Consider the following 12497-nt stretch of genomic DNA (forward strand, 5'->3'; position numbering starts at 1 on the left):
TTAAATTTGCTTACATTAATGTTATTGTATTTTTTTATTTTTTTAAATTTTTCTAAATATATATATTTTTTGGGATAATTATAATTATTTAGTGCTTGATAATAATAACGATTAATGTAAACATATCGTAATTATTCATTACACACTTAAAGAAAGACGATAAATATATAATTAAAAAAACAGGTGTAAACTAATGCTTGAATAATTATTTCTTGTTTTTAATAATCGATTAAAAGCCGAAGAAATTTTATAATCATACGCGCATTTGATGAATTTTACATTAAAATTCATATAAAAATTAATATAATAAATTAAAATTAGTTTAACGAACTTTTTTACGATTGAAACAAGATAACCCAAAACAATATGAAATTATATTCAGCTAGTAACCTAAAATGTAATACTCAACCATGAGAATATTCCACATCAATTATTTCCGATAATTTTACTATTTTTACAAAATCATAAAAGTTCTATTACATCATGCAACAACATGAGAGAAAGCACAAACATCGCAAACAGGAAGAAATCGATCCGTTGAAACAAGAAGAAACAGCGCGAAAAATTGCGGCAATAGAAGCCAAAAGACAGCAAGTCATAGAGGATGTGAAACTTTCTTTAAAGCGAAGACGATTTGATAGAATAGCGATAGAAAATGCGCGTTCCGACATAGAAGCAAACATTCGACAGAAAGAAATTAGAGATATGAAAAAGTTACGCGGAGAAAAAACAATGTTGCAGGTTATATCATATCAAAAATTTTGACTGTTTCGTATCAAATGAATATATTGTTTTCTATACTTTAAATACCATGAATACTTATTACTCTCTCCCTCCTTCCCTCTCTCTCTCTCCCCCTCCCCCCTCCCCTCTCTTCTCTTTATATATATATATATATATATGCATATAATCGCTCAAAAAAGGAAAGAAAAAATTTATATTTTATTTTATATATATATTATATTATATATTTTTTTATATATAATTTATATTAAATCTTAAAAAAGAGAATTTTTATCTTTTTCATTTCATATGCGATTATATTCGACTTATGCTTTAAATACACACATATTAACATCAATTTTAGTAAAAGCTACATTCCATTCTTTCCATGTACATTATCGATACATATACAATATAAATAATCTTCATAAATAAATGTTTCCAATCAAATCATCAAATTTTTAAAATGTATAATATTTTTGATCTCACATGACAATATTTATGCATATTTTAAATCGTTAATAATAAATACTCAGTCATGAAAATATTAAGTTTGTAATGCAACAATAATAAAATGACATAATTTTATATCATACGTTTATATTTGAAGAGCATAATAAAAGTTATAACGTTATAATAATTATAGAAATAATATTTTAGAAATCTCTAAAAAGTCTTCATGCTTTAGTATATAAATTTACGTAAACTGTCGAAATTCTCAATGGATACAGATTCGTAAAGATCTCAGTACTATCATCGAAGCGGGTATAAAATGCATTTGTCCATCAATAATTATACCTAAGAAGATTAAGTATGATGGTCGTACGACGCTAACAATTAACAACGTCAAGTATAAAATAAAAAATAATTTACATATTGTTGGCTGGGGCAAGGAAGTTGTTACAATGAGTTCGGCGTTTGAAAAAGTGGTTGGCAAACAACTGAAAAGAGGATTTATAGTGGTACCTCGCAAATCGATCTCTATGATGTGGAACTTTCCAGAAGCGTTTCCAAAGTTGGACAGTCGTATAACTTTCGTTGAAGCCGGAATGAATGGACAACCAGACGAGAAAACAGTCGAAATTACGCAGAAGATCGTGAATTACTGTAAGCGACTGAAAAAACGTGACTTATTGATAGTTATGCTGTCGCGAGATCTAGATGATCTTCTGTGCTGCCCGCAAAATACAATTACATTGAAAGATAAGTTAAGGGTTCTCAACAGGTTAAAAGCTGCTAATGCGACTCTCGAAGAGATCAATATCGTGAGAAATAAACTTTCTGCGATAAGAGGTAAGTGGTTTAGTTAGGTGCGAGAAAATTTTATTAGTCGCTTCTCTCTGATGAAACTTTCAACTCACATTTCGACTCTTATGTTCCATCGAAAGTCTAGCATGATCTTATTAAACAGACAAATGTAATCTAAGACAAATTAATTTCCTCATTAATAAACACTTGATTTTACAATAAAAATTAAATTACATTGATTATTTGATCTTTCAATTATATTAATGTATTGAAAAAAAGAAAAGAGAAAAATTATAATTTAAAACATAAAAAATTATAATACAATATAAATTTTTTTATTTCTTCTTAAATTAAAAGGAAAAAAAATTTCATGTATATAGAGGAAAAAAAGAAATTCAAGTAATTTTTTAATTATTTATCTTTCTTCTTTCTTTATATACCTAATTTTCCTCAAGTATGTCTAACAATATTATCGAAAAGAAACTTTCGTCTTTATTATAGATAGTGTTTATATAGACATATATCTTTTTTACAATCCTAAAAGAAAAAAAATATAAATTAGATCTTATTAGATCTTTCAATTTTAAATAATAATTAAAAGATTATGGGCAAAGAATAAAAGATAATTTTTTCAGGTGATGATCTGGCACGTTTGGCTTATCCAGCCAAAATCATCACCCTCTTCACATCTGACATATCAGCAGAACCATCGGAACAATTGGGAGGTGGTCCGTGTATTTACGATCCGAAGAATCAAAGAGCTCTAGCTATTTTGATCAAGTATAAACTTGTCGACAATGTATCGCAAAACGTACGCGAGCTGTTAGGGGAATCCGGCTCCCGGAAGACGAGGGCGGACGCTCAATTGGACGAGAAGAAGAGGTATAAGTTCGTGCAGCAATATGTGATCGCGTGCAACGCCGATGCTATAGAGTGTATGGCGAGGGAAGCCCTCAAATTGGGACTGTCCTCTTTGAAATTAAACTCCACCTGTAGCGGGACCGTCGAGGAATTCGCGCAGGAATACGTAAAGATCGCGTCGCTAATGATCCTGGCGGTTGAGAACAAAATTACCAAGTTGGAGATGTACGAGCAAATGAAGGAAAGTCCGATATGTCCTCTGACCGACCGGAAGGTGTGGGAGATGTTTCCTACGAAGGACAAATGGGGTTTGGGGCTATGCCTTTTGCTGGGAGGTCGACCGACCTTTAATCTCGGCGAGAATTCCGGCAAGGGTGGTCCCAATCAAGAGCTCGCCCTCTACTTTTCCTTATATTGGTACATGCGTATAAAGCAATATCCAATTTTGCGAGGATACACCGTCTGGTTCCTCGGCGGTAGCTCTTACGGAAGAGACGGCAATACCAGCGCATCTGGCGCATTCGGATACAAGAGCCTCGCTACTGACGTTCACCCGGAATACGAAAAAGCGAGGAGTATGTATAAGACTGCCTTTCTAAAATGGCGGAAGCTCGCCGAAGATAAACAGAGCGAGTCGAGGATCGTGGTAAGAGCGCGACAGCGATAACCTACTTTATTTTTTATCACGCTCGCGTACAGCCGAATAAAGCGGAAGCAATGAAATATTGAAACATCGCGCACTGGGGGAAGTCGATGATATTGCCAGCCAGACGCGGGGCAAAAAGGGGAGAGGAGGGTTTTCAATGCAGAGCACTTTGTGAAGCACAATGCATAGAACTTTAGATTTGTATTATTGTGGCATTGATTCGCAACGCTGTAATTCACGCGAAATCTTTTTGCAGAAAGCTCGCCAAACGATGAAAGACGCGGAGGAAATGAGGGAGAGGTATGCCGCTATTCTGCCGGAACGAGTTTTAAGGGAAAACAATACAAATTTGTTTTTCTCGAGTATCAACAATGGCGACGAGTTATTACAACTAAAGAGAGAAAATTATTACATGCTCGCGGATGTCGGAGATCTTCACGTTATACATATCGCCCGTTTCCAGTGCAACTGCAGCGGTACCTGTCACGTAGACGAAGATAGGATATACGCCGATAGAGACTACCCTGTCAATCGTATGTTATCGGCGACGGTAGTCCCAGTGTTACAATATTGTTGTCGGGTCGCAGCACCGAAGAGCCTTTGATTATTTACGACCCTGTTGTGTGCCAGATTTTGTGATTGATTTTACTCCGTTTTCCTCCAAATTCATACACGACCTGATTTCTTGGATTAATGCATAGACATCTTATTTCCGATTTAATATTTCACATATCAAACATTCATAAATCATTTAAAACATATTTGCGTTAATAATACATATTTAATTTACCAACATGTAACTATATATTATAATAAACATCGAAACAAATTCAATAAATCAATTGTGCAATAAATAATCATGTACAAAATTTTATTACAACTTCCAACTACATTGTTACTATATTTGCGCTTTATCACAATATATATTTTTAAATCTTAATACTTCTTTCCAATTCACGTATGAATATTTTATTGTCGATAGTAATAAATTGTATGTTTTGAAAGCAGCTACAGATATACATTTATATCTATTTTAAAATTTACAATGCCGTATACTTTTCTTATTTTGAGATTCTATTATAGAATTCAAAAAACCCTTCTGCGCTAAATAAAATGCTAAATAAAATTAAAGATTTATTTATTAAAAAATATTTTTGCTGTAACATAAGACACAAAATAAATTTATCACGAATAGAATTATTACAGTGCACTCAATACTTGAACTCTAAGTTTATCAAATGTAAATTTATGCTTACATCTTATCTTCCCGCACAGCTGTTTATACTTATTGATAACATATTGATTTTTATAGCCTCATATTGCGCGTTATTTGACATACAATAGCATTTATAAGAAACCCAACAAAAATACTAATGCTATAAATGTTAATGTTAATTATGTCTATACAATTAAAATCATAAGTTATAAATTAATCCGATTTAATTTATTATGCAAATTAAGTCAATAAATCTGTTTTGTAAATCAAAAATTTGTCAACGATAAAATAATTCCTATTGAGTGAGATCGACTTTTTGAGCGAGAACGAACGAAACGAAAGTCCCAAGAAGCTCATTTCGCCCTTCCTTGACATAATAGAGATCGTCTAGCTCGGCATGTCCCCTGGGGTCGGTATCAATCCCGTTCAACAAAGCCTTGGGAATGGACTCACCTACCGACGACATATCCGCGATACGGCGTAGTTCTGTGAGTGCGTTTCTTTCTTACGTTTCTTCGTGACCAAATCCAAAATGCCTTTGAGAATACCACTTACAGAATGCGTGTGCGGGCTTCTTATATTTAACATTGCTCAATTTAATCCGATTTAGCTTGTCTGCTGTTGGGAAAATCGTAGCAAGATATCGATGTCGACAATAATTCTAATAAACAAAGCTGAATTTAAAAAGAAACGCACTTTACTTAAATTTAATTAAACTATTTAATCTGTTCGTAATTTAAGAAAAAATAATTTGTTAATATTACATTAAAAAAATTAAATCTAAATTGCAGATTTATGTTGAATTTTTTCGAACCTGTATTATAAAAAATTACTTGTTTTATTAGTAAATAATGTAAAATTTAGCTATAGAGAGAAATGCTAAAATGTGTTTTGTACACAATATAGTCCATGAATTTTATTACTTTACTCATTAATTACCAAATATATTGTAAATATTGCACACTATCGTCTTTATCTCAAGTATGTAAAAAAGCATGATTACAGAAAACTATATTATGTAACGTGGGAATAATCAAGCGCAAGATGCAAACAGTTTCACAATTTTATCTTCATTTCTGACCTTACAACTATGCGAGGCATTATAAATTTAGTTCGACATTAAGATTCTTCATAACAGTTCGTTGAATCTCTTTCGCGTAACAACATATATTACACAATGAAACGTTTTGCAGTGTTCTGCATTTTCCTTCTATTCGTGCATTATTCAATGCAGATTCCTAAATATGGTATGTAACTTTACTATGAGATCTTGTAAGCTTGTTTATTCGTTTTCATACAATGCGTATAGGATAATTTAAATAAGTTTGCGAAAATATCTTATACCTTAATCTTTTATCTTATACTTTATATCTGTGTCTGCTAAAAGAATTAGATTATTAAAAGATCTAAATGTATTCTTTAACTTCTTTTCTCTATAAATAATAAATACAATAAAAGTTTTTTTCAATTATATCATTTTATATCTAATCTTTTATCTTATACATATTAATATTTATTAATATTGCATGTGTATATGCATGTGTATAAAAATATTCAAAAATCTTTTAAAAAATCAATTATATATCCTGCATGTAAAAGAGATATTTTTTCCTTTCATATTTTAATTTGTCATAAAAATTATTATAGAGAACTGTGTTAGTGAAGTACTTCCTGCAGGAGATCAGCAAAGATGTGTGAAAGTAACGTGCACGTCGCAGAATAAATACAATATAGAAGAGTAAGTAATTTATAAATTATATAAAAAAACTTAATATTCCCCTATACGTATTGATTTCCACTAAAAATGTTTTAATGATCCAAGGTTGATATATATTATTATTTGCTTTAGATGTAACTGTAATAAGAACGCAGGACAACATCTTGGAGAACGTCATTCTGAATACCCTATTTGCTGTCCACGATGTAATAAAAAACATTAAATATATAATATAAATGTGCGATTTTTCTAAATTTCTATATTGTGCGTAAATATATGATTAAAGTGTTATTAATTTTATACGAACAATAAATAAATTCCGTCTTCATCTCATCATATATATATATATATATATATATATATATATATATATATACATAAAATAGTACATACACTCGTACAGTGTGTTCTATATTTACATACATTTAATTTCTATATTTCTTAGAAGGAGCAGAAATAAAATTACAATTGTAAGAATTAAATTAATTTGACAATCTTTATGTAATTTTGATAAATAATATATTCATAAAATTATATATAAATAACAATAATTATAAATAATAATAAAATAATATAAACCATATGTAGTTTTAATGAGCAAATAAAAAGATTATTACATATGTATATGTATTTAATTATTGTAGAAATAATATAAAAAAAAATCAAAGATAGAAATTTATATTGTCTTTACACATCGGAGATTTATCAAAATGCAAAACTTTATGAAGAATGGTTCTCCGGAGTATAATGGCCAGCGAAATCTTGATTAAGCATGAAGCGGAGTATATTTCACGTAGTATAGAGGCAACCAACCAAGAGGAGCCATCGCTGTACATTTGCATGTCTCTGCAGAGAAGCCACGGCTAAATATGCACTGCTCGTTACTTAACCAACCACCAAGCAGTGTCGGTGAAGCTCTGCCTTTGCAACTATAGATTCACCGCGAAATTCTACCGTGCTTACACGCACCGTGTCATTTTCCGCGATTTCATGTTGAAGCGCCTTAATTCAAACAGGTTTGATTAATTAGCTCGACATTTTTATGGCGTAAAATTACAGAATATTTTTTTCGTCTGAATTTTTCAGAATATTTTTTTCGTCTACCAAAATGTTAGATACATTTTAAGTTCTCTGAAATTAACATGGAAATATTGTTAACGCGAAACTAAAATTTTTATATGTGATAATCTCATAAACGCTTGACGTTGATACTGTATTACATAACTCTAATGTTCTATCTAAAAAAATCTCTATGTGCTTTTTCCGGTTAAATCTACAATGCAAATCGAATAGCGGATAAAAATGCTCGCGAGCGAGACTTGAAGAGGCGACATATGCTGTGTAGGTACATTTTTTTACCCTAGAGATCTCCAACTAAAATACATGAAATATAAGAGGAACGGCAAATTTCCATATAAATCTCAGAATTGTTCTTTTGCACTGGAAGAACTGACAGACTATGAAATAAGCGTTAGCAATGATATATTGCCCTAAAACAGATTAATCTAGTTGGCTTGATACCAGGGTTATGATGCTGCCTAAAAGATATGCGATGTGAGATTTTTCTTCATTAAAGTTGCAATACTAGTACACTAAACAAACGTTTAAATGACGTGTAATTTATTCTACTAAAGGAAAAAACTACTTTCTCGTAGGCAAACGTTTTAAAACGTTTCTTCGAACAAAGTTAGTAGAATGTTCCAAGACTTTATCTTAAAGAATGTATCTTGAAGGGAAGAACATGTAATTATAGCTTTTATAATAATAATGATAACAAGATATTCAAAATGTGCACTATACAATGAATATTAAAAGTTAAGAACATTTTTTAATACATAGCTACATGATAAATAAATATGCCTATGAAATAAATATGATTATATATTATATCTTTTGCAGCATATTTCAGGAACAATGAGGGAGATTTTTTAATGAATGATAAATCTTTTAATTTAAAGTTTCAAGCTTTTTCTTATTATAATAAATTTCTCTGTATAGATTTCTTCTTACGAACAATAAATAATAAAAATACAATAAATATTAATATTATCGTAGAAAATATATCTAATTTTTTAAGTTTTAATCAATCATTTTAATCGATCAAAGATTGAAATTATCAACGTAATCGAATTATGTTTATATCTCTAATAAACGTGGAGTGCAGTCCAGACAGCTTCTCTCCTATTGGTTGACTGATTATGGAATAATTGGATTGGCAGATGGTAGCAATTCTGGTCGATGCCGATGCGGGGTCTATATTCCAATGCATTTCGTGAATACACGGAATTAACGCGGAAAAATGAAACTGTCGAAACTTTTATGAATCTGTATAGCCCTGTAGACTATATGTCGTATTTGTTAAACAAATCACATTCTATAGATAGATCATGTTAACCTAAACATGATAGGAAAGAAGTATTGTATGAATACTGAGTAATAATTCCTATGAAAGTGCTCTCAGGAGAAAAAGAGAGGCTAGGGAGAGATGTAAATTGTGCAGATGGAAAGTATCTCGTGCTCAGCTCCGCAAATACAGTGCTAGGTGGATCTAATTGCAAGCTGCATTTCATCCCCAGGTTGGAAAAATCTCCAGAGACACACGACAAAGGTACGTGTATTTACAATGCCCACCACGTTTCGTAACGAGACGGCTTGAGAAATGATGTAAGAGATTATCAACTCTGAATTAATGTCCGCGTAAGACGTACTAATACACGAGAAAATCTCTTGTTAAAAAAGTAAATTATTATTTCACAGTGCTAATAACTGCGAGCAATAAATAAAAGCAAAGAGATGTAAAATCATTTAAGAATTGTAATCTAAGGGAAAATTCTCTTTGCTGCAAAATCTAGTTTGAAGCGAGATATGAATATTTTTTGCAGAAAATATCATAATTTGTAATTATATAGACATATAAATGTATATTTTAGAAAGAGAAAAAGAAAAAGAGAAATAAATATCTCACTTAACAAATAATTGTAAAATAAAGAAATATAGAATAATAATAATATAATAAAAACCATATATTTTTAAATTATCAAAATTAAAAATATAGTACGTATTACGATAAATAAAATTTTAATATGACTTTTATCAAGTTGGTTTATGCTTTTTATACTAATCCAATCAACATTGATTTGTGCTTTCAAACTTCTATTGACGATTGCACGGCCGGCCGCTTTAGATTAAGCAGAATGGAATTGTATGAACCTAGGTCAGCGATTTCAAATGCTCCGGATTGCTTAAACTCTTGAGAAAACAAACCGTGGACCTCATTTCCTTTACCGTTTCCGTTCCAAGAGACGAGAAATTTTCGATCATTCTGATTACACACATCGATATTTACTTCCTAGTAGATCAAAATGTAATATAAATAGGTAACTTTAATAATTTATTTATTATTAACTAAATATTAATCAAGTTCAAATAAGATGGAGAAATAAAGTAAGATATTGCATTAAAAATTTTACACTCTGTTTGTAAACTTACTTTGAAGTCTGCTCTTTAAAAAAGCATACTAAATCGATATTCGAATGTATCAAAGTTTTCTCGAAAGTTTCAAAGATTGTTGTTGTTTCTTTTCCGTAATATACCGATTATTTAATTAGTTTTATGTTATCAATAATTAAATATACGTATATAATGTATGTAATTATTGATAACAAAATTAATTAACTGTCTTTTTTATATATATCATTTATTATCATATTACATGTAATTTAATTGATAACTTAATTTTGCATCAATTAAAATAAAATTTTCTAATAACATATATTTAAATAAACGGATGGGCCAAAATCCTTAGAATGTAAATCGGCACGTTATAAGAAAAAATTATTATTTACAATCAATAAAATTACTAATACATTTGTTATTAAATGAAGTAAGTAAAATGTAAAGTAAAATTCTGTTTCTTTAATTTATACTTTAACTTATACACCTGTAATATAATTAATGCATATTAAAAGAATATATTAAATATCGTTTAATTCGTTTTAACCCATCCATTTTAAGGAAACGGATTTATCTACAATCTACAATCTACATCTATAATATCTACGAATCTGTTATCTCAAAATAAAATAAAAGTTTGTCACTAATCGATCGATTACGCAACAAGGAGTTAACGATATTGATGAAGCTACGTTGACACAGCTACTGTAACACAAATAGAATATCCAAATTGTAATAGCGTTCAAAATAATTAATATTTCAAAAAGTTATTATTATATGTATTAAATTTTATAGTTGATGCATGCATTAATGAAGAAACATATAATGAAATAATTTTATAAATTTTGAAAAGATTATTTTTTTTAAATAAATATTTTTACAGAAAATATTTATAAAAAAATATTGATAAAAATATTTCTGTAGCTCTCTTTTATTTAAATCATACAGATAAACAAACCGAATTAATGCGCAATTTATATAACAATTAGTATTATAAATAATAAACCTTCCTCCGCGCTGATACCTGATGCTTCTTCTAGGTCTTTCCTTTTTCTTATGTTGTCGGAATCAACGTCATTAAAGTTGATACATACGTTATACTCGCAAAAAGTTCATACAATTCGCACAATTCACTCACGAAAAATTCATACAATTTATTACGCATAACACTTTGCACGACATTCTCGACTTGGACGCGCGACACTTTTAACGACACTTTTTTTTGAATTCACGATACGAACGAACGACACTTTTCACGACAGTCCCGATTTGCAAAAAAATATTTCATTTTACACGAAGATCGCACTTCGAATTGAGTAACTTCGAATAACTTCAAGTAAGGGTTAAGATATAGAACTATAACGAAAGAAGACGAAATCAATGCGACACGAGTGTGTTTACTCTAACTCTTATTTTAGAGCATATTCTAATTTCAAAGTGACTTAAACTCATTTAGATATAATTCCTTATAATAACATAACAGTTTATAGATGTTATGATATCGCATAAATCGTGCTAAATTGACCAAGCCAACTCATCAAAATAACACATATGTCTTCAAGATAAAAAAATTATTTTAGGAGAAAAGGAGGCTGCAGTGATTGATAAACTACATGAAAATATTATATAGCAACATTGATGTATAGTCTATATGACAACAGACATCGACGACGACGATCACTTCTGCTCTTATCGAGCAATCGATTGAACTCCAACTGATTCGGGCCGAATCGCTTGTCGAAGCCAAGCGTATTTCCATTGAGCATTGTCTAGCAACATTCAATGAGATTTAATCCTGTTGGCACCGAAAATACGACTTTCGCTAACAATAATCGTGAATCGAGATATCATGCAAAAACAAACTATACGCGATACATTGAAATCGACGCACTAATGTGTGCTCAACAAAACATAGTATTGTCACAAGTCACATGTAGCGAACGTATTTGATGCGTTCAATACATGTGCTTTGTGACAATGCTATGTTTTGTTTACTTAGCTTTCCCTTCAGGTTAATCCTTTCAGGTACTGAGCCTTTCAACATCAAGATGTACTCATTAGGAGAATGTATTATATAATTTTGTAATATAATATATATTTATAATATGTAATTTATTTTTTATAATTGTAAGAGATACTACATATTACATAAATAAATAAATATATAAAATTAAAAATAAATAAATTTAAGTTAAATTATGATATCCAAGAATATAATTTACCGATTGTTGACATGACAGATTTTTATGGAACACAAATATCGCGATAAATAACAGTATTTATATTATACACTTCACATTATAAGAAGATGTATGAATCCTAGACATAAAATAAATTAATTTATTGTTACTGTAAAATATTGTAACATAATACAGATAAATTTATATATAATATTTTGCTTCTTAAATTATAAATTTAATTATTAATTAAACAGTTAATACATTATTATTTTCTATCATTAGGATGCATTTAATTTTATTACTGAAATCGATATTATAATTTGTTTGTTACATGAACTCCGAATAAATTACGTTCAGATCAGAAAAACATTTTAAAGCATCAGATAAAACATTAGATCTAACAACTTGCGAAAGATACTTCATTCTTTCGCTACCTCTTTTCGAAACATATTC

The 12497-nt window shown here is 29.9% G+C and overlaps 1 protein-coding gene and 2 long non-coding RNA genes across 6 annotated transcripts; all 3 read left to right on the forward strand.

Moving 5' to 3' along the window:
* The first annotated feature begins 337 nt into the window (after positions 1–337).
* Positions 338–4335, forward strand: LOC145966925 (glycerate kinase). Its single transcript, XM_083091351.1, has 4 exons — positions 338–741; positions 1455–2016; positions 2607–3478; positions 3735–4335. Exons 1-4 carry the CDS (start codon positions 484–486, stop codon positions 4080–4082), a joined length of 2040 nt encoding a protein of 679 aa, XP_082947477.1. The 5' UTR covers positions 338–483; the 3' UTR covers positions 4083–4335.
* Positions 4336–5781: 1446 nt separating this feature from the next.
* Positions 5782–7031, forward strand: LOC145966790 (uncharacterized). Its single transcript, XR_014437164.1, has 3 exons — positions 5782–5941; positions 6342–6432; positions 6544–7031. It is a non-coding gene; the product is annotated as an uncharacterized LOC145966790 (long non-coding RNA).
* Positions 7032–8680: 1649 nt separating this feature from the next.
* Positions 8681–11980, forward strand: LOC145966648 (uncharacterized). Of its 4 annotated transcripts, XR_014437105.1 has the most exons (4): positions 8681–9019; positions 9169–9308; positions 9596–9788; positions 10426–10677. It is a non-coding gene; the product is annotated as an uncharacterized LOC145966648 (long non-coding RNA). The 4 variants fall into 4 exon arrangements; XR_014437106.1 differs by lacking the exon at positions 9169–9308 and having other exon boundaries at positions 8688–9019; positions 9626–9788; XR_014437104.1 differs by lacking the exon at positions 9169–9308 and having other exon boundaries at positions 8699–9019.
* Positions 11981–12497: the final 517 nt, after the last annotated feature.

The sequence above is a fragment of the Camponotus vicinus genome, unplaced genomic scaffold (assembly GCF_025532165.1).
Source record: "Camponotus vicinus isolate PSW18456_S1 unplaced genomic scaffold, iyCamVici1.0 SCAF_2, whole genome shotgun sequence".
In the NCBI taxonomy this organism is placed as follows: Eukaryota; Metazoa; Arthropoda; class Insecta; order Hymenoptera; family Formicidae; genus Camponotus; species Camponotus vicinus.